Raw genomic sequence first — 22,874 nt, 5'->3', positions numbered from 1 at the left:
TCTGCCTAATCTTCAGTTTTTGGCTAGCATTAGGCAATCTTTCAGAGACTTCATTTCATGTTCATTGTTCTTTGCCATTGCTTGCATTTCCAGCTGTTTGATTTCTTTGATGCTACAACAGTTAGTAATTTGAATCAAGGTTTAATTCAAATCCTGCCGTTAAAGGCTTCCAGTAATTAGTTGCTTGTCTGCTTGTAATCATGAACCTCATGAAGCAGTGTCCTTTACAATGCAATTATAGTTAGACAACAAAAATGAGAGCATAAAGGGGTTTGTTCATTAGATATCCTATTTAGCAGATAAATAAAAAAAATATGCAAAAATAAATCTGGGGAAACCCTGTTTGTCCAAATGGTAAGGAAAAGAATATGTCTGAGACTGAAGGTATGCATTGGGAGACCTAGTTGAGGTAGAGAAAATGTGCATATATGTGAAAAACATTACAAGTTTTTGTTTCTTCTTTTGTAATAGAATTCTGGGTCATTCATTGAAGCTAAATGTGGGGAAATTTAAGGCCAATGAAAGGGTGTACTTTACACAGCAACCACACTTGTTTAGCCAAGTTCTGGTTTGGTTTCCTTTTCTCTCTAATTCCAATACTAGACTGTTTCCCAAATATAATACAAAAAAGTTTGTCTAGAAGGCTATTGTATGTTTAATGTTTGTTAAGTATACACCCGAGGAAGATTGTCTAAGGTGAGACGGTGGAGATGTTTTTGTTTGTCTTAAAGATCATGGTATTTGGGAGGATTTTGAAAAATAGTTGTTCTTATATAGCATGCATGTGTTGCTAGTTTAGCATGTTTTACTGAGCATCAGCAATTTCCGTTTTATAAAAGGGCATTTGCTGGGCTTTGTGGGATAGATAGTTTAGCATTTGGAAGTCACATCCCCTCTTCAAACTATACTCATGAAACAGCTGTGTAAGAGGACTGATGCCAGGAAGTAAAGTGAGAGTGGCTTAGCCTCAGGACCAGGATGCTTCTCTGCAGGACTCTTTAAAGCTGCTTTTGTTTTATAACTCCATGAATTCAGGAGTTTATGTGAAGTTCTGAAAACTATACACTTACTTCTAAAATTTGAGATTATATACAATTATGTGCAATTATATACAGGTTTAGTCAACTCTAGTCAACGTCTATGTTTTAACAAATCACTAAGTGAATGGGGGTTCAAACCTGATACAAAAACATTAAAGGTTCAAAAATATGAAAACCCTTCAGCCAGACTTTATATTTCCTCCTCTGGAGAAATAGCTTTCAAACACTTCCTGTAGCAAGCTAAATGCCTTTTCTGTTCTTGCGTTTGAATTTTACCCCATTGTTCCTTGCAAAACTCTTCAAGCTCAGATAGTGCTTCTACAAAGGAGCTGTTACATGTACTGATTTAAGGAGCACTCATTTCTATACCTATCATATTCACCTTTTTTTATCCTGAATTTGTCAACAGCTGCACATCAATTCAAATTTGCACAAAGATGGTATGTTTAGTTTGTACCATGTAGAGGTTGTGTCAGCTATTGTTCACTTAGGAATTCATACAGCTGCATTATTTACTCAAAGCAAGTTGCATTTAGCCTGCAGTCTTTGTGGCCATGCGTACAATGAAAGCATCTGAGAATCTTTGAAGAGATATTGTAACTTATCTTTGCATGATTAAAATGCCCGTGCAGATCACATCTGTTAGTATTTGGCATGCTATGTGAAATCTACTCATTTTAATGCCTCAGGAGAGAAACTGTGTTCTTTATTGTTTTCATGGTATGTGAATTTGAACTAGACTGATCCTATGAAATTTGTTGTAGTTTCTTGTTGTGAAATTGTTTGGGAATCTGCAGTAATACCTATTTGTGCTTTAATTTTTTTCCCCATTAGTGTATGATCTACAACATGTGTGTCAAACTCACGCCGTCACATTGCCATCACGTGACATTTTGTGACATTTTTCTGCAGAACTGGGATGGGCGTGGTCTGTGCGTGACTCATCCGGCCTACGGGCCACCAGTTTGACACCCCTGCTATCTTAATAATGTGTGGCATATATATGTTTTCCCATATTTTTAAAAAATAATCAGACTGCTTTACTTTAAAGATAAAGGTTTACTTCTGTCCAGTCATGTCCAACACTAGGGGGCAGTGGTCATCTCCGTTTCTTAGCTGAGGGAGCCAGCATTGTCTGAAGACAGTTCTGTGGTCATGTGGCCAGCTTAACTACTGTATACCCAAGGTGCATGGAACACTGTCACCTTCCCACTGAAGTGGTACTTATTTGCATCTGCATGCTTTCAAACTGCTAGGTGGGCAGGAGCTGAGCCAATTAATGTGCACTCATCATCCAGTCATGGCTATCAGGTCTTGAACCCAGCTGCTAAGCTCAGCATCTTTAACCACTGAGCCATTGCACCCCCTGCTTTATTTTACTTGTATTTATCAGTACATTACATATATTACTATCGGTTTTCCAGAACTGGTCAGAACCTGCTGAATATCACCTCTGACTTGTTTGCCACTCAGTTCTCAGTGACTCTAGGCATTAAGTTCACAAATTCCAAGATTAGTAACTTAAAGCACCAGTCCCAAACAGCCCAAAATCTTTGTGATTTTTAACTTTTGGTTCACTAAAAGTTAATTTTTTTTTGAACATGGAGGTGACATTGGGATTGGGAAATTTCATTCTTCAAGATGGGAAAGAATACAGTCTGGAGTACAAATATGAAGGCATTATTTGAAAAGCTGTACCTCAGGAGTCTAGGAGAAGCCATGTCCCAAAAACCCCAAGGATAAAAATTAATACATTAGTTATAATTGAGATAATTATGAGCTTGACTTTGACAAACTGTAAATTCATTTTTTTTTTCTTGAGAAAGACAGTCTGAGACAAGAGATTTTTGTACACTCAGAAATGAATAGTGTATTTTAATGTTTTAAAAATTTGTAAATATGAAGATTGTTAAGGAATGGAAGTGAAATGGAACAGGTGTCAGTGTATTTCTCTATTCCAAACAACATAGTGTGAATGTTTCTGATATCTTAAGGAACTGTTACACTAAGGCCCTCAACAGAAAACTATAAATATATGATAATCACATTTCATTATACAATTTCTTTAAAAATGTAATTGGAGGTACACCAGCTAGATTTTAATTTATCAATAGAATTCTCTAAACAAGATAAAGGAAAGAAATATAGATAAAGGAAAGAAATATAAAAGACAATATAGTATATTTTTTAAAAAACCACAGAGCTTAGACCCATAGAGAGAGATAATGAGATCGAATGTCCTAAAAGAGAATCAAGGCTGCATAGGGATTTCAGAATCAATTAGGTGCAGATAAAGAAATAGTTATGTTAGCACATAAGTGCCTATTTGAAAATGTTCCGTGGTCATGTGATCATAATTTGCATGCTTCACAGCCAGCTTCTGGCAAGCAGTCAGTGGAGAAGATGGCTGTACAATTGCATAATAAAATAAGAACTACCTGTCCTGGGTTATTAGAACTCAGGCATACAATTGGAAGTCTTGCACAAAAATAGATAATGAATTCTAATAGAATTACCAAATATCAAGAAAGATGTAATTAAGTTTTCAAAATAAAGCATGATGTTCATGGAAATATGCAATACAGTTAGTCCTCAACTTATAACCATTTGTTTAATAAATATTCAAAGTTACAATGACATTGAAAAAAGTGACTAACAAGTTACAACCATCAGAGTATTCCCATGGTCGTGTGATCAGAATTTAGGGGCTTGGCATCTGGCATGTATTTATGATGGTTGCAGCATCCCAGAGTCATGTGATGACCATTCACGACCTTCTTAACCAGCTTCCAAAAAGCAAAGTCAATGGCAGAAGCCAGATTCACTTAACAACTGCACTGATTATCTTAACCATGGCAGAAAAAGTTGTAAAATCAGGTGCAACTCACTTAACAACTGTCTTGGTTAGCAACAGAAATTCTGGTCCCAATTGTCATAAATTGAAGACTATCTGCACTATATTATACAAAGTTGATGTTGAGCATTATGGTGAGATTTTTGCACTACAAACATGCAAATACAGTGTAGCAGCACTTAGAAAATTGCATGTGGTGTACTTATATTAAAATCACCTTTTTTCACAGTAACTGAAAGAGAAAATTTACATGTATCAGCCATTAGATTTTGAATAACCACGGAAAGAAACCTCATCTACAAATTGTAAAAATCCATATATGGACTAACGCAAACAGCTAAAGTATGGTACAATAAACTAAATTAAATATTGTGAAATATTGGTTTGGAAAGTAAAATGCTATTCCATATTTATTTACAAGATTGTACATTCATTGTTATGTTGATGATTTAATTGTGTGTGCAAAGGACAAAAGAGGCAGCTTGGAGATAGCTTGGACAATTTAAGCGTAGTAGTAGAGTTAAGTTGATAGAAAGTAGAAGAAATGAAGTAATAGAAGACTAGGTTAGGGATAAATTGTTATTGAGAAAATCTTTATGGTCACTAGAAGTTGAAAATAATGATTCATAATCATCAACTGGAAATGACATATCTTAGAGGTAATTAGTTGCTATCTTGGAACTGAAATGTGGAGTGCGCTTGCTCAATCAAACATGAAAGAGAATGGACCAAATCAAGTTCCTGAGGCAAAGCAGTCAAGCACATTCATGAAAATTGGATACTTGAACAAAGGAAGAAACCAAAACAAATTGGCAAGTAATGAACATCAGCTGTGGGAAACTAGTATACACTGCATCTGTGAACAACCCAACGTGCCCAATGTTTTTCAATTCAGTAGAAAGGTAAGTGAGCCAATAGTAGAAGAATGGAGAGCGGTTAAAAGAGTCATCAGATACTTAGAAGCAACTATAGACTTTAATTTAAAATTTCCTATATCTAATGATCCGAAACCTATTGGGTACTGTATAGAGTTTCAGTTTCAGATCAAGATAAATCTGATAAGAAATCAACCACCATGTGGTTGTGAGGTATACTTATCACTTTGTACAATAAGAGACAAAGCCTTGTAACCCTATTATCTGCAGAAGCTGAATACTGTGCTATAGAACAAACATACAGGGATTTTGCATGACTGCACAGATAACTACCAGATTTCAGAAAAAAAGAAGCAGACAACAACCACTTTACTTGAGGACAGTACAGGATATATGAGAACTGTAATGCATACATATTATGAAATGGACATGTTGACTGCGATATGTGGATGTGCAAAAAAAATAAGAGCAAATGAAAACCGATGTATATCAGATGATATAATGGCAAACATTCCCACTAAGGTATCACCTACATATTGCTTCTTTAGGCTCAAAAAAAGCACAAAATGACGCACATGGTGCAACCAATTGCCACACGCAGTTTAGTGCACAGAGCTGATGAGATGGGACATGGGCTGTATCATTCTGTTTCCAAATTGTTTCCTTCAGGATCCAGAATAGAGGAGGGATCATCTGGTGTGTTATTTTCCATCTCTATTCTTTTGCTGTTTTATATGAAAAAGAATGAAATCATACAATCTATGATAATTACCCAGTTCAGTCCTTCTAATATAAAGGTTCTGACAACTGAAAGTTCTGTCCTTCTGATACAGATATAAGACAATGTAATTTTTTGCCTCTTATTTATGACTCTCCTTGTTTTTGCTGGTTAACTGGTTTTCAGTTTTGGCAATGTTTAATAAACAAGCAAAGAAACATCAAGTTATATTGTTAGCTGAACTGAGTGGTTTGTCTGCTTGCTCTGATTTGGATATAAGGATTGACTGAGAATATTCTTGGGGCAAATTACATTGGAAGTTATCCACAGTAACATTCCACTGTCACAGAAATATGTGTGGTTTTCTTAATGGAAAATATGAAAGAGAAATGCTTGGTAGAATTAGGAAATGGCGGCTGAAAACAATGTATATAAAATTATTGCTGCAAAAAAATATGAAAGGTTTGATATGTATATTGAAAAAAAAAGGTAAGCTATAGAAAACATAATCCATGGGTGTCAAACTCAAAGTGTCATGTTGCCATCATGTGATGTATCGCAACCGTTTTCCCCTTTGAGGAGCTGGGGTGGGCATAGGCTGCACGTGAAGCATCCAGCCCGTGGGCCGCCAGTTTGACATCCCGATGTAGTCAAAGTAACCAGATTAACAAGAAAATGCAAAATAATTTTGACGCTAATAAGCCATGGTTTGGAAGTGGGGAAAAAAAGCTAAACGAAGGGCCTTTAGCAGAGTAAATGGAATTAAAAATTGATTGCTAAAGTAATTTGAGATTTAATCTGAAATGTGGGAAGTATTCCAGAGATTTGTATGATAATTGATAGGTTGAAGAGTAGGATTATAAAAACTTGTCTCTCAGAAATAAAATGATGTAAAGGAAATAATAAAAGTTGTGAAACTGTTGAAAAGAAAAGGTAAGCCTGCATACATAGGTAGAAAACTGTAATTACTGACTATGAAATATGGCCAGTGTGAGAGATGCTGGTAATTTTTCTCAGCAACATCTAAAATATAACAAATCACTCTCTTTGATTTTTTTTTTTTAAAACACCTTTTACTATAGCAAGGATGTTTTTAGTTTGGGAGAGCAAGTGGTATAACAAGATTTGGGAAAACAGATTATTTCAACTTCATGACATTTCCAAGATAAAGGCACAATGAAGAAAAAAGCTGAATTAAAAAATAGCTAGAATTCCTCACATTCATTGAGTACCTGTCAGAAATAATGAGATTTCTGATAGGAATAAATACAGAAACCTTACAGTAAGCAATGGAAATTCTGTGCCATCAAGAAAGATTTATTTTTCTTTTATTTCTTCTAAATGTTTTTTACATACTGTATTGCTTAGAATCACTTCCTTCCCTTCTGAAATTCTTTGGTGTAGTGACATTCCCAACATCTGTATAAAGGGTTGTTAAGTGCTTTGAGAATCATGCTCCTGAGAGTTGACTCAATTAAAACCAGGTTCTTTACATGTGAGCAGGACCAATCCTGACAATTTTAATGTAAATTGAAGTACAATATGAGAACTGGTGGATCAGATACAGAAACTATTGTTATATCAATAACTTGAGCAGCTATATGAATGCATTGTCAGACTAGTATTGCTTGTGTAAGTATTTACTAAGAACAATTTTGTTTGCTTATGTAAAACAAAATAGTCTTTGTTTTTGTGAAGTGACCCCCAAGGGATATATAATCAAAGAGAATGCCAACTTGCTTGTTGAAAACCAGGTTCTGTAGTCTGTTTACAGCAATGTCAATTTTTATATACTGGACTGACTGTAAAAGCAGATTTTAGAAGAATATCTTTCAATAGATGATATAAAAGGATATAAAGAACCATGATGGCACAGTGGTTGGAATGAAGTATTGCAGGCTAATTCTGCCAACTGTCAGCTAACTGCCAGTAGTTCAATTTTCACCAGCTTCGATTTTACTTCCATTCTTCCTGGATTGGTAAAATGAAGATCCAGAGTATTGGGGGCAATATGCTAACTCTGTAAAGTTCTTAGAACCAGCTGTAAAGCACTGTAAAGCAGTATATAAGTCTAAATGCTATTGCTATTGCTATAATATGTTATCCTAAAATAAATTATTCCAATAAATAATGTCAGTAGATACAGTGGTAATTCTGGTGGCCTTGCTGTACCTAATCATGGCATTGATAAATCAGGGAATACTTAAAGGTAAAGGTTTCCCCTGTCCAGTTGTGTCTGACTCTATGAGTGCTCATCTCCATTTCTTAGCTGAAGAAGCTAGCATTGTCCAATTGTGGTTTTGTGGATGGCATGACTATACACTGGGCACATGGAACACTGTTACCTTCCTATTGAAGTGGTACCCATTCACTCACTTTTGCATGCTTTCGAACTGCTAAATTGGCAGGAGCTGGGATGAGTAATGGGAGTTTATCCCTCAATGCAGGAGTTGAGCCTTGAACCCAGGACCTCAGTTTTCCTGCTGATAAGATCAGCATCTTTAACTGCTGAGCCATTGTGTTCCCTTAGGGAATACTTAAGATGTAAAGTGAAGAAATATAAAAACAAATCATAAACTCCAACAATTTGGTGAAAAAAATGTGACTTCATAGTGATAGTTTCCTCCCTGGATGTGATGTGGTTATTTATATAATCGAGCCCATTTTAATAGCAACAATTGAAAAGACACATAAATATGATTGCATGACAAAAGCTAAATTTTTCAGAGGATAATATCTTTTGAATTATACTTGATAATTGGACAACATAAATGGATTTTCCATGAGCTTATTATAGCTCTCAGACTGATTTTGAGCATTGGAAAGATAAATGATTCCATTTGTTCAGTGAATTGAATAACTGATTGTACTTGCTACTTAGAAGCAGGTTGCCTATAGACATTGACTTTGTATAGATAAGTATAATGAAATATGGGACTCATTTATATTGAATACATAAAGATAGTCATATAAATGCATTAGAAATATATATTTGAATACTATTGGCATTAGTCAAATATATTTAGAATTGTGTATATATAAATTTATATGTATATAATTTTTTCTTGTATTTTGTCTTTTTCTGTTTTAAAGTTTTATTTAGTTTTATTACAGCATAAAATACAATGAAATAAAAGATTTTTAAAAAGAGGAAAGTGCAAGATAAAGGAGACAAGAAAATAGGTGTTGACATTTGACTCTTTCTAACACAGTAAAATTTTAATACATTTATGACCAACTTTTTATATTATCTATAATTATTACAAGATAGTTCTATAGCTACACAATTATTAAATCATTAAAATTCTAAATTTATTTTTTTTCTATTTTGAGCATAAAGTTCAGAAGCAATATCCCAATATAAACAAGACTAATTAAAATCTCTTTGTTGAACATAGTTTATATTGCCATCTTAACCAAATCTATTTTTTTCTGTTTACTCCTGTTGTGGAAAGTGATATATATATATATTATTATTTACATTTATTAAATAGATAATTTCTAAATTATCATAATTTATATTTACCATAACACAATTCTCTATCAAATTCTTTAACTCTAAAGGGAAATCTCTTACATTCATTTTAAGATTCTAAACATTTTTTAAAAAGTTCCATCTTTATAACTAAAAATCAATTCTAATGCATCTTTTAAAACTTCCTTATAACTGACATTCTTTCAAATTCACTTTCAATAATACTTTGCAAGCCTTCGGAATTACTCAAGCATTATATATAAAGAAAGAAAGAAAAAACTCATTTTCAAACTTACCTTATAAGCACAAAACAGTCCATTGGAACTTTCTTTTAATTACATATGTCAAATCAATAGAAAAACCATCCTAACTCCAGTTAACTTAATATTTAAGTCACTTCCTCCAGCTTGTCCTCATAAAATAAAATATTTTTCTTCATCAGAATTTATATTGAATAAAATATACATTTCTTTTTTTCTCAAGAGATTCTCCAATATGATTTTTTTGAAACAAATATGTCAGCATTGTCAATTTCCATTTCAATTTTGGAGATCTCAAACTTGTTCTCTTGAGGATTGTAGATTTACTTGTAACTCTTCTTTTAGTTGGTTTGTAATTAAACCATCTTCATAGTAGGCACTGTTGGTGTCAGATTTATATTCCAAAAGTACAGTTGTCCTTTGCATCGTCAAATACTTGTGTAGTAGCTTCAGTGGTTTGATAATTTTATACACTTGGCTATATTTCTTAATTACTCATCTTTCTTCCAATTAGTTAAGTGATTTCTCTTGCTACACTTTCATAATGTTTTTGGAACATAGTTGATCAATCAAGTGAATTGTTTTGTTTAAATATTCTTGCAAAATAATTTTCGCAATCTCCATCTGGTTTAAATGCCTTCCATGTTGCAACATCTTCTGTTCTTTATCTCCCTCTTATGGCCAAAGAATAAAACTTAAAAAAAAAATGTAGATCAGCTGGTATCTCCTGGCCAATACATTAAAATTGGAAGATTGCAGTTTCCCACAACAACCTAAAACACCCACTGTCAAATAAAGGTGACAAATTCATTAAAAATGAGGAACTTTTTATATTCCTCTATCAAAACAAGAAAAAGAAAGCTTGCCCACTTCCTTATTTTAGCTTACCTCCGGCAAATCTCCTCCTCATTCAACAACAATGATATCCGCAAAATGGTGCATATCTTCAAGAGCCTCTTAGTAAATGTAAAAATCAAATCAAGTGTTTTAAGAAGTGAAAAGCACAAGTTATTGCCTATTTGAAAAATAAATTCCAAAACCACTGCTTTTTTAACAATGAAATGATTGCTTTCCGTTTCTAAAACTTTCCAGTTTATAGATGACTTATCCATCTATGTTGGAGTGCTGCTGCAGTCTCTTTGCAAACCCCATTATGGAGGATCCTTTGGGGTGTTTATGGGACTCTTCCCTAACCCAGGAGACTCATAAACTTTAAACTTGTGGAACACAATTCCTTGATTTGTAAATTGAAATGCTTCGGTTCAGAAAGAGCTTTCAGGATTGTTCAGTTGACCATATTCACTGGAAGTCCTAATATTAGGAGCCCTAACATTAAGAGTATTGTTAGGAGTCATGCCTGGACTAGGGATATAGAACCAATAAGGTTACAACATTGTGATTTGTCACACTGAGGGGTTTGTCATGTCCTTATCTGGTAGTCTAAGCAAAATTGTTGAAATTCTTTTGCTTTCCTGGATTTGATGCAAATCAAATCATGTCTCTGGAGAAAAGGGACTAATTTAAATATATGTCGTTGAAGTAAAAAGATTACAAATTAGCACCAGATTAGCACAAGGTATTCTTTTTCTTTGTGTTAAGCATTAGTAATCAAAACCCTTGCAGATCTTAGACTTCATTGTGCTTTTGTTTTTTGTTTTTTTATTTCCTTGGTTGTAGACTTTTTCTATAAAGTATTTATGAATAATTTAACATTATCTGCTGTAACTGAAGCAGAGGTTGATTTATGTCAATGAAAAAGCTTTGAGTGCTGGATTTGGCCATTCTTAAATGAGCAGCATTCCCTTATGTCCCAAGGCGATCATGTCTGCTTAAACTGAAAAACTAAGTAGAGTTGGGTAGGTATGAAATATGCATACATACATACATACATACATACATACATACATATATATATATATATATGTAGGTCTTTGGTTATTCGGGTCTTCTCCCATGTAAAATTGGAAGTGTCTTGGCGACGTTTCAACGAAGTCTCATTCGTCATCTTCAGGCTGGTGTTCTCGGCTTCGTGCTTCCAGGAGCAATGTGAGATCGCAGCTGTCTCTTCCTTTTAACTGCTAGTGGGGGTGTGAGCTGATTGGGTGGGAACTTGGCTGTGTTCTGATTGGGTGGAGGTGTGTTCTGATTGGTTAGGGGCTTGGCTGTGCTCTGATTGGATGGGGGGTTGGTTGTGCTCTGATTGGATGGGGGTGTGTTCTGTTTGGGTGGGGGCTTGGTTGTGCTCAGCTTAGTCTGAGTTGCAGGGGGATTTGAGCTGGTGAGCTGCGTTGTTGTTGTTTGGCTTCGTGTTTGTGGCCGTGCGAGCTCTTTATGGTGGGTGTCAGTCTGCTTCATGTATGGATTGGAGGGGTTTAAAGTGGCTAATGATGCAGCTGCGGTCTGGCTTCTGGTCCTTGGTCGTGGCTCATTATCAGTGTGGGTTTGAGTCTGCTTTCTGCATGGATGTGTGGTGGTGACATCCTGTGTGGCTCTCGTGAGTGTGGGTCTGGTGTCATTCGTCGTGTTAGGGAGTCGTTTTTCAATAAGGGCGGGTTTCCAAATGGCTGGTAGGCGGAAAGTATCGTCTCGTTTATTCATGCTGTGTGGGCGTTTTTCTATCTCGATGGCTTCTCTGATTATTCTGTTGTTAAAGTGTTCAGTTTTGGCGATAGTTCTGGTCTTTTTAAAGTCAATATCATGTCCTGTGGCTTTAAGGTGTTGGACCAACTTCTTCCCTTATTTTGTCTGATAAAGCCTGAAAGTGGTGATTTGAGATATCACCCCACTATGGCTACACAAACATCTTGAGCTACATAGGAAAAAAAAAAACCTGACTAGAAAAGTATTATACATTTGAACCAATGAATTAAAAAGAACAAAATAAAAATAAAAATTTGACCTTTACAGGGAGGAGTCATAAAATATGGGTGTGGCTGGCTGAAGAAGTCTCATAAGACAGAAATAGTACTATCCCAGTTTCCCATAAGTCTCAGAACAGACAACACAAAATTTCTGATAAAGCCTGAAAGTGGTTATTTGAGATATCACCCCACTATGGCTACACAAACTTCTTGAGCTACATAGGAAAAAAAACCCTGACTAGAAAAGTAATATATATATATGCAAAAAATTAAAATCTCGGGTGTTTTCCCGCGTCATTATAAATAAGTTGGTTAAAATATTTAAAATCCTGGTTAAAATCCCAGCTTAAAATCTTCTAAAAATCCTTACAGAACACTCTGCAAGGTCCTTTAAAACTTCAGCTAAAACCCTACCAGTGACTTTAAAAGTTTTTCTTAAAACAATGTTTCGACAGGCTCACAACCCTGTCATCTTCAGGCTCTGTTTCATGTAGAAGCTATGGGTTCTCTGTTGCGGGGCCGGAGCTGTCGCTTATCTATATTTGCTGCTGCTGATGTATGCTGGCTAGTCTGCAACTCTGTGTTCCGATTGGAGGACAACAGTTTTTCTTCCTGCTTCCTCCTCCTAGTTGCTTGGCTTCGTGTTACAGGCCTAACTTTCTCAGATTCTCTATTATTATCTGTCTGCTGTAGAGGGGAAAGGATTCTGGTAGGCATCACAGCACCCTTGATTGTTAGTTGAGATCTCAGCCTATCTTCTGGCTCAATCCTCTCTCTCTCCCTATTGCTAGCCACCCTCTGCAAAGAAGGAAGAATTCTGGCAGGCCTTACAACACCACTGGTTGCTTGTTGGAATCTCTGCCTCTCTTCTGATGTTAACACTCGAGTTTCTCTCAGTGCAGGTCCCCAAATATTTGATAACCTAGAGGCGTTGTCTCATCTGTTCATATTCTGCGGCCTCTTTTCAATTTTGATGGCCTCCCTGATTATTCTTTTGTTGAGATGTTCCTCTTTTGCCACTGTTCTGGCGAAACTTATTTATAATGACGCGGGAAAACACCCGAGATTTTAATTTTTTGCATATGCACACCCGTGAAAACTTAAGAAGACATATATATATATATATATATATATATATATGACTTCTGTTAAGATACAGTGTCTTGAGTTTTGCTCCTCTGAGTTTTGTTTGGGTTTCTCATTTCAAATAAATGAACTATAATTTTGTTTAATATTAAACTTTCTGTTGGAGCTCAGCTATGGAAAGTGATGTGGTGGTTTCATATTGAGATGAGACATATGAGCGACTGTCAAAGTCTAGCCATCTGTTATCAGAGAAATAACATTAGTTTCAAAAATTGGACATTTGAGACTCAACAAGGAGAAAGTAGTCCCAGTTGATAAGGAGTTTTTGAATTATTCTTTGCTTAATTATGTATTATGATACAAATTATTTTTTTTAGTTTTTAGCAAGTATATATTGAAAATTGAAAAGAAATAGGAATTTTATGTGGATTTTTAATATAGGGCAATTGAAGTTTAGATATGAAAAATAATTCGGATTGTGTCTCAACAATTTAGAGCTGCATATTTTGCTATATATTTTCCTGTTTATTGTGTCAATATATTGAACATTTGTACTCTTTATACTGTTTCATTTGAAGGCCATTATGCTGGCATTGGCAATCTTTGAGGCTAGTCTAAAAGATTGGAGGAAGAATGACTGGCTACTTGTTACGCCCATCAGGATTATAATTCTTTAATCAAGCAAATTTGCTAAATTTTCTGTTTTAGTCCAATTTTATTTTTTCTCAAGAATCCAAGTATAAGATTAAATTAATCTCTCTGTATTTAAAATCATATATATGATTTAGTCCTCTTCTTCATATATGATATATAGAGTAAAACCATTGGCAGGAAGTTTTTATTGTGTAATGAGCTGCTGTATATAAGAAAATACTCATGCATATGAGCAAGAGCCCCAAATAGTTCAAATGATGGAAGGTCAATCCACAGAGCCATGCAGGATTCATAAACCAAAATAGTAGACATCTGCATAGCATCAGCATGAAGGCTACTTAAATTGTACCAACTTTCAGAAAGAAACTAAGATTTTGTGGAAAAAGTCATAAAACATATAGACATTGTATTAAAATCTAGTATGTACAGTATGTAAGCTTAGTCTCACCCAAAACATGCTATCGATTTTAAATTAATCCTTGAATAGAATATATAGGAAGTTAATTAAGACTGCTTTTATTTTTGTTTGGGCAGGCATTATATTGGCTAACTTTTTAATAATATATCCATTGTTGGATAAATGTTATACATTTATATTGATTTGTTATAGGGCTAGAGTTTTCTATGAAAGAAATTGATATGAAACAGAAATGATAATCCCAATTCATTGGGGGATAGAGGTAGATGTATTTCACTTTTCTATATCAATACTTTTTATCAGCTTGGGGAATGACTTTATGTTTATAACAAAATTTTAGGAAAAAGAAAAAGGAAAAAGGTCGGAGTGTAGATTGTAAATGTGGTCATTTTCTTCCATGTATAATCACATCATAGTTCTTCCTCCTATAGTTGTCATTTGCACTATGTACCTATTTATGTTCCTCCTCCTTGTTAGATTATGGGAGATTGCTATGTCAATGTGGTTGCACTTCATGTGCTTTCTCAGCAACTGCCCACCTTCTCTGGATTTCAGCTCATGATGTGGGGTGTATCACCTTACTCTTACAACATTATTATTACAACAACATTATAGAATAGAAGAAGAAAGAATAGAATTCTTTATTGGCCAAGTGTGATTGGACACACAGGGAATTTGTCTTGGTGCATATGCTCTCAGTGTACATAAAAGAAAAGATACATTGATCAAGAATGATAAGGTATAACACTTAATCATAGTCATAGGGTACAAATAAGCAATCAAATCGTATTAGGAAACAGTCAATATTATTCATTGGTTTCTAGGTAGCTTGAGTGCCTGAGAGGCTTCTAAACTGAGATTGTGAAAGACCACACAGAGTGGAAGCCAGCCTGAATTGCATGCTGTGACTAGGGTAAATTTCTTCATTGCTAGTAGGTGGGTCACTCTGAAGAAGCCAAATTGCTGCAAGGAGGCTTTGTAGAGCCTCATACTTATTCTGATCCAGATGGCTGAAAGAGTTTACACTGAATAAACAACATAACCCTAACCCATAAAGACTAAAGACTAAAATATGTAGCCAAAATCCCACTTATCATTCTGTTCATGCATAATATAATAAAAAAGCAAGGCTGAAATTGAGAATATACTAAAGCCTTTATACATGTGGCATTGATATTTGAACTTTATCAATCTCAGATATGTGAAACTCTGGATAGTGACATAATGGATTACAAGGTCCAGCTACATCTCCACGCTAAAGCAGTGTTATACTTAGAAGTTAAGTTGTGGATTGTTTGGCCACTGACTAGAACCTGTGCCAATATAAGCATGTTTTTCTTTTTTAATATAATGATGAAGAAGCTGGTTTACAATAATTTATGTGTTTGGTTGCCTCTGTGATTTGCAGAATTATTTGTGTAAAAGTATTAACATAAAAAATATACAGATTCCAGTGGGTACTCTTCTGTTAATCATCTTTATAATCTTTCTTGCCAAAAGTCGCACACATTCTTGCCAAAAGTAGTATATCCAACTTTAAAGAGTTCCACTTATTTATTTATTTATTTATTTATTTATTTATTTATTTATTTATTTATTTATTTATTATTAATTTAATTTGTATACCGCCCTTCTCCCAGAGGGGACTCAGGGCGGTGAACAGCCAAAATTAAAAAACATACAAATACAAACGTTAAGATAATTAAAAAGAATTAAATAATTAGCTTCCCAATTTAAAACCTCCAAATCCATAAAATTTAAAATCCCAATTAAAAACCATTTAGGCTAGGCTGGCTTGGTGGAATAAAAACGTCTTCAGGGCTTTACGGAAGGTCCGGAGGTCCGGGATCAATCGTATTCCAGGAGGCAGCTCGTTCCACAGGGCAGGTGCCTTCACTTAATGTTGAAGGACCTGAAAAATCTCCTTATATTCTGATGACAAATTGCACAATTGTAAGTCACCTTGTTTAAAACCAACAGAATATTCTGGGAAGGTGATGGGGTTTCAGTGGAATGAAACAGCCGCAGTTCGTTATTTTCTTATGCACAGGTGTCATGGAGTGTAATATCCAGCCAGTACAGTAACTTTGTAGCTAATGCAACTTGTAATTCTGTCATTGCATCTGCACAAATATGACTGAAATAATATGGCTTGAGCAGTTAGCATGAATGTGCATAAGTACATACATAGGACAAAGAGAGTTAACTCTGAATGAACTGAACTTCTAAATAAGAAGGATTAGGTTTGGCTTTTTTAAAATGGCAAAAGTCTATTTCATTCCCTTACGACACTGTGATTGATACTTGTCAAAACATTTTATTGTCTATATCAGTGAACCATGTAACAGCCCTGTAAATAGCCTGATAATTATTTCTTTTATTAAAAATATGGGAGTTAAAAGAATAATATCAAATACTAATTTAGCCAAGTATCAAACCAGTCAGAATGGTTTTGTTAGGAAGGATGAGCACAGATGAGAGTGTGAATCTCCTTATCTGTTTTTCCTTAATTGCTCTAATCCAAACACAGCTTCAATCCATTACTATTAGTCTATGATCACTTTTCTGAGATTGTGTTTAAGATGCAATTGATGTTATTTCAAGCTGATAGAAAAATAGATTTTAAGCAATTATTCTCAGGCTAATTCTCTTTCACAAGTTATCCTTTGCATTATCCTTTGAAAAAACCTCTCTGTTGCTGGAGAATACAGTAGTGGACAATTTGTCCCTTTATAATTATTAAACGATGATTATTCTCATCAGCCACAAAGCATAACTGAATCTGCTAGAAAACCGTAATTTAAGTGAATGAGTTTGCAACATGATAGAAGTTAATACATCACTTTTTTAAGGTCCTTATAGTTTATCCATAAAGAATATAATTTGCGATCTTGTACAGAGGCATATCATATTTATTTGGAAATATTGACAGGACAAGGCAATTAAAATGCTGAAAAAAAGCTGCCATATTTAAATAATGGGTAGTCTAATCCATGCTACAGTTGCTTGCCAAAGGGATCAATATTAAAATTTAAAAGCAGAGGAATGGAAATCGTATGCAGGACTAGCTGAGGATCTGTTTTAGTTCTTACATTTGAAATAACTAAGCAGAATTTGACAATCTAAAATTCCACTCAGGTCTCATAATTCTTCTTATAAATGATTCTATAGGAATAATTATGGCTTTCAATAACTCAAAATAAGTCCCGTCGCCCTCCATAATCCAACCCTCTGTCTGTTTGTCTGTCCATGCAAATTGCGAAGCTTTTGTCTTTGAGGACCACATTATTTAATTGCTTGGAGGCTCTCAGCAAGACAGTCAAGTATCCTGGAAAGGACTTCTGGTTTGGCGTCGCGGCGAGACAGTCAGGGAAATAGCGGGCTCTGATGAGCACCGCGAAAACCCCGGTTGCCAAACCGCCGCCAATTTGGACCGGAACCATCCTGCAGGGATGGGGAAGAAAGAGGGCACCTCGGATGACCAAGAGGAACAGGCAAGTTCCTCGGAGGTCAGAGGGAACCCTCTGTGAGTCAGTGGTGGGGGGCGGCAGCCATGGTGGCTGCCACGAAGCTGGGACAACTGGACTAAGAGATGTGCAGGAGGAAAGTGGATTGAAATGGAGCTCTCTGAAGCCGGGTGAGTGACAACCAACCCAGGCTTGTAACAACATTTAGAGCAGCGGTTCTCAACCTGGGGGTCACGACCCCTTTGGGGGTTGAATGGCCATTTCACAGGGGTCGCCAAAGCCCTCTCTTGCCCCCCTACGCCTTCACTCACCCTCACCCTCTGCCTCTGTTGGATCACCATTCGTTTACCCCGCCCACTCCCAATCTATTGCTGCCTCCTGAGTCCCAGCTGATGGCTAGAGGGAAACAAACCGTTTAAATTCTTGCTGTGGGGCTTCAAAGGGCTGCCCTACAGCTGATCAGTATTAAAAGAAAACAAATGAGAAGACCGGTGCCTGCAAAAATAGAAAATAACAGCCCCTTTCAGCTTCAGGATAGGTTAATTACCATAAGTTGATTTGATCAGCCTCTGGACTCTCAGCTGATTTGCTCTCAGCTGTTTTGCGGAGGGCTCTGTTGCTAGCTGCAAAGAGAGAAGCTGAATTTTTTTCCCCTACCTATGCTGAAAAAATGAAACTGAAAGTAAAGCAGGGTCTTTGTTGCAACGTGACAAAATGAGGCAGAGAGAGATTTCTTTTTCTTTTTCCTCACCAAAAAAGGTAGGTGCAAAACTGCAAACAATGGGAAATTTAGGGCAAAAGAGGAGATTCAAGATTTTAAAACACAAAAGAAAAAAAGCTCTATTTAACTAGGGAATTGTAATAATTGAAATACTATTAATTGTATATTGTGTTGAAAGCAGAAATGGTTAAGTTGTGGTTTGGAGGAATATATGGAGGAAATTATTTGGTTTATTATTATTGGTAAATATAATTAATTGATTTGTAAGAAATTGGATTGCATGGAAATAATTGGAATATTCATGTTCATATTGATTAATATACAAAAAAGATAGTTATATAACTGATTTATATTAAAATGTTGAATTTATATTAAACAACTGTATTACATAATTACATAATTAACCAATGTGAGGATGGATATAAAAATAGGTGTCATTAGGTGTCCAAAGTATTTTAATTTCATCTTCAGGATGTGGCCTTCTAAAGAGCAGTCAGGGTTGATCTACTCTAGGACTGACCAGTTTGATCGCCTTGCAGTCCAAGGGAACTCGCAGGAGTTTTCTCCAGCACCATAGTTCAAAGGCCTCAATTCTTTGGCGCTCAGCTTTCTTATGGTCCAAATTATTATTTCACATAATAATAAATAATAATTATAATAATTATAATTATAAATAATAATAAAAATTATTATAAGGCCATTTATTCTCAGGAATTTGCCCATGGTGTCCTAACACAACAAGTTGAAAAAAGGAAAATTATACAGCACCTCATTTTTGATTTTATTATAGGTAGGTATCGTTATATATCAAAAGAAGAGAATGCTAATATGAACCAATCAATAGATATAGAAATAATAAATGTATAACCTTTGAAAATTCTAACGTTTTCCAGAGTCTATTTTCTCTTAATTTTTAGTGAAGATTTTGACTGGATCTTTGTCCAGAAGTAGTTCTTTATAAAATGATGTACCAAAAAGAGTAGCTGATGTATAGGTTTAGAAGAGAAAGTAAATAAAGCCAATGAAATGTATGATAACTGTTAAACAGGATATTTTATTCAGTTTGATTCAGAAGTTATATGTTTCAAGTTTTTCTTAAAATATGCAACTATAATTCTTGGTACATGTGTATTTGCTTAAAATTATAATTGCATCACCCAGAGTCACATGTGATATGGGCAGCTATAAAAATTTAATAAATAAATAAATTGTAAAAAAATGACTACATTGCTTTTCATAGTTCAAATTTTAAAGTTGCCTTTGTATCCTATAGAAATCTGGGCCAGCTTCTATTCATTTAAGGATACCTTCAGAGTTGCCTAATTTTTTCCTATAACTGAAGTACAAATACCTAATACCTGGAGAAAGAAACTTAGAAAAACTGAAGCACAAAACAAACTTATGTTTGGAAGGGAATCTAAATGCCATACTGTAAAAAGGGTAATAGTGAGGCTGCTGTTAAAAAATAATTATAGGATGACATTAGGCGATGAGCAGACGGAAGAGCCGATCAATTTCTAGTACTCTTTTCAAAGGCACTTAAGTGAAACATTTGACAAATGGAGAGAATACCAACCCAAGTAAAAACACAGTTAGGAATAACCTATCATAAAGAACTTTAAATATATGAGGCCAGATTGATTGCATTAACATAAACTTTGAAGTAAATTGCATATGTCATTTCACATCTGTTTTTGTGATGTTTATGAGATTCTTGAGTATAGGCCTAGTGCCAGAAAACTACTATAGAGAAGGACAATAATATTCCTGTTCTACAAAAGGACAAAAAACTTAAAAGAATCAAAGTAATTACAGATTGGTCAGTTTGATGTGAATACTCACCAAATTGTGCAACAAATTATTAAACAGTCAGGCATTGCTTGGCAAGAACCAGCATTGGTTATGAAGAATATATCATGCCAAACTAATTTGATATCCAGTTTTGATAAAGTGACCATTGTTGTTGACCAGTGGAATATGGTGGACATAATATACAGTACTTTGTAGTCAAAAAAGACTTTCAACCAAAGTTGTTCATGAGATTTGCTAAGGAAGATGACAAAATATAGATTGGATTAGATTAGGATATAGACCAGTGATGGCTAACCTTTTTGCCATCGCGTGCCAGGAGAGGGGGGGGGCGGGGGAGGGTCGCGCACCACGTGCCCACGCGCATGTGTGTGCAACCCCCTCCCCCCCCGCTCCTGGCACATGATGGCCTGGTAGGCCCGTTTTTCTTTCTTACCTGGTTCCAGATCCTCTCTGTGTATCTGGGAACGGCGAAAACAGCCTTTCCCACTCCCTTGGAGGCCCTATGGAGGCTGAAGAAGCCCATTTCCCAACTCCCGGTGGGACAGGAAGTGACATTTTTTGCTGTCCCCAGCCTCCAGAACCTCTCTAGGAGTCTCTAGGAGCCTCTGTAGGAGTCTGTAGGAGCCTCTCTAGGAATCTCTGGAGGCTGGGGACAGGAAAAAAATGTCACTTCCTGTCCCACCGGGAGTGGGGAAATGGGCCCTTTGAGCCTCTGTAGGGCCTCCAAGGAAGTGGGAAAGGCTGTTTTCGCCATTCCCAGATACACAGAGAGGATCTGGAGCCAGGTAAGAAAAAAAAACGGGTCTTCCCCACCTCCGCCAGGCCCTCCAGAGGCAGGAAACAGCCTGTTTCCCTACTTCTGGTGGGCCCAGAAGGCCCGAAAATCAGCTGGCCAGCACGCGCATGCACCCCAGAGCTGAGCTGGCATGCCCACTAATATGACTCCACGTGCCACCTTCGCCATCACGGATATAGACTATATATAGACAAGAGTGGTGTGGTTGCCTAGTGGTGAAGATGGTCACTTCCTATTTTTGAAAGGTTGAGAGTTCAATTCTAGGTAGTGGCAGATATTTTTCTCATAGGGCTCAAAGAAAAAAATACCTGCTGCGAACTCCACATGTGTATATTAATAAGTCCAAGCCAAGGTGAAAGGAAATGTAGCAATTAGAGGACAGTGTCAAGATTGATGAGGATCTTGATAAACTGAAGTATTGGGGTATATTGAAGTATATACCCACAAGATGTAATTCAACAAGAAGAAACTCAAAGTCTTATATTTAGGTAAAAAAAAAAAATACACCAAAGGTATGAGTGTTCGTTTGAGGAAAATATACTGAACAACACTCCTACAAAAATGGTATCTAAGTGTTTAATGTATTACAAGCTAAATATAAATCAGCATTGTGCTGCAGCATTTTATTTATTTAATATATGTATCTATGTGCTGCCTATTGTATATATCCTGGGCTGCTTATAGTAAATGGTGCAACAATAAAAAGTAAAGTACAAAATTCACAGCAGATCATAACATGACTCTGTTATCTCCAGTTAAATGACACCTTCAAATCCAAATTTTCTTTGAAAGAGTGTATCACTAAGCTTGATGTGTTGTGCTAACATTAAATAAAGTTTTATATGGTCTTACATGAATATTGTGTCCAGTTCTGGCCACCAGAATATTAAGAATAATATTAGTAAACTTCATTACCCAGAGCAAGATGATAAAGATCCCAAAGGATGGTTGGAATGTTTAGCCTGGAGAAGAAAATATTATGTGTAGACATGATAACTGTCTTCATTTATCTGAATGACTGTGAGGCAGAGGTCAGGGCAGAATGTTCAAGTTGTTCTACAAGACGGAACATGAAACAATGGGCTTAAGTTACAGAGAAATATATATTGTCTGAGGAACAATAATTTCCTCCATTGCTATTTAGCTATTCGCATTAATTTAGAATTCAGATACAGTCTATGGAGGACAGGCTGCATCTCTTTCTTGAGGATTATTGTATGTACTATAAGTAATATTTATAAATAAAAATATATTTTAAGTATAATAATTAAATTAATCTTTTGGAAGTAAACATTTTAATTAAAATTTAAATGTAAGTTCAAAAGGATTCATTGTAACAGTGGAATCACATAGATACAAACTGAGAAGAGACCTTTATCTTTATAAACAAAAGGAAACAAATAATCTTGGAAGGGATTCTAGAATATTAAGTACTGTGTTTTTTAAAAATAGAAATAGCATGCATTTTATTTCCAGTTGTTTAGCGCAGGGATTTTGAATCTATAGATTGTCCACATCCTTAAGTGGAAGATAACAAGCAACTTAGAAGTCGATCACTTTTTTAAAAAAATTGCTTGGGCTTGCTCAAGCAACTCTGCCTAGGTAAACTTACAGCTGTCTTAATAGCCAAATTGTGGACCAAAGCCTGGAGCAAGTTCTGGAAGATGCTGAAACCTGTGTTCCTACCCTTTTATTAGAACCCTCCACAGGCTGGTATAATGTTTAGTAGAAAAGCTGTAGCCCTTGGAGAGTATACGAAGGCATGTACATTTTAGTGAAATTCACACATTTAGTGCAATGTTTTTGTTGAATGGAAAACATTTTTAGGAAAAAAAAC

General features: G+C 35.6%; 1 protein-coding gene across 1 annotated transcript in view; it reads left to right on the top strand.

The window, feature by feature from the left end:
- Nucleotides 1-4,607: 4,607 nt before the first annotated feature.
- Nucleotides 4,608-22,874, top strand: part of PTGFRN (prostaglandin F2 receptor inhibitor) — a 93,230-nt gene continuing 74,963 nt past the window's right edge. Inside the window, exon 1 of the mRNA XM_070943640.1 lies at nucleotides 4,608-4,796. Within this exon, the coding sequence (XP_070799741.1) occupies nucleotides 4,608-4,796 (189 nt within the window). The remainder of the gene's footprint in view (nucleotides 4,797-22,874) is intronic.

This window comes from Pituophis catenifer, unplaced genomic scaffold, assembly GCF_029215685.1.
Source record: "Pituophis catenifer annectens isolate HBS135680 unplaced genomic scaffold, rPitCat1.0.hap2 SCAF_4, whole genome shotgun sequence".
NCBI lineage: Eukaryota > Metazoa > Chordata > Lepidosauria > Squamata > Colubridae > Pituophis > Pituophis catenifer.
This window is presented reverse-complemented; position numbering and strand designations above follow the sequence as displayed.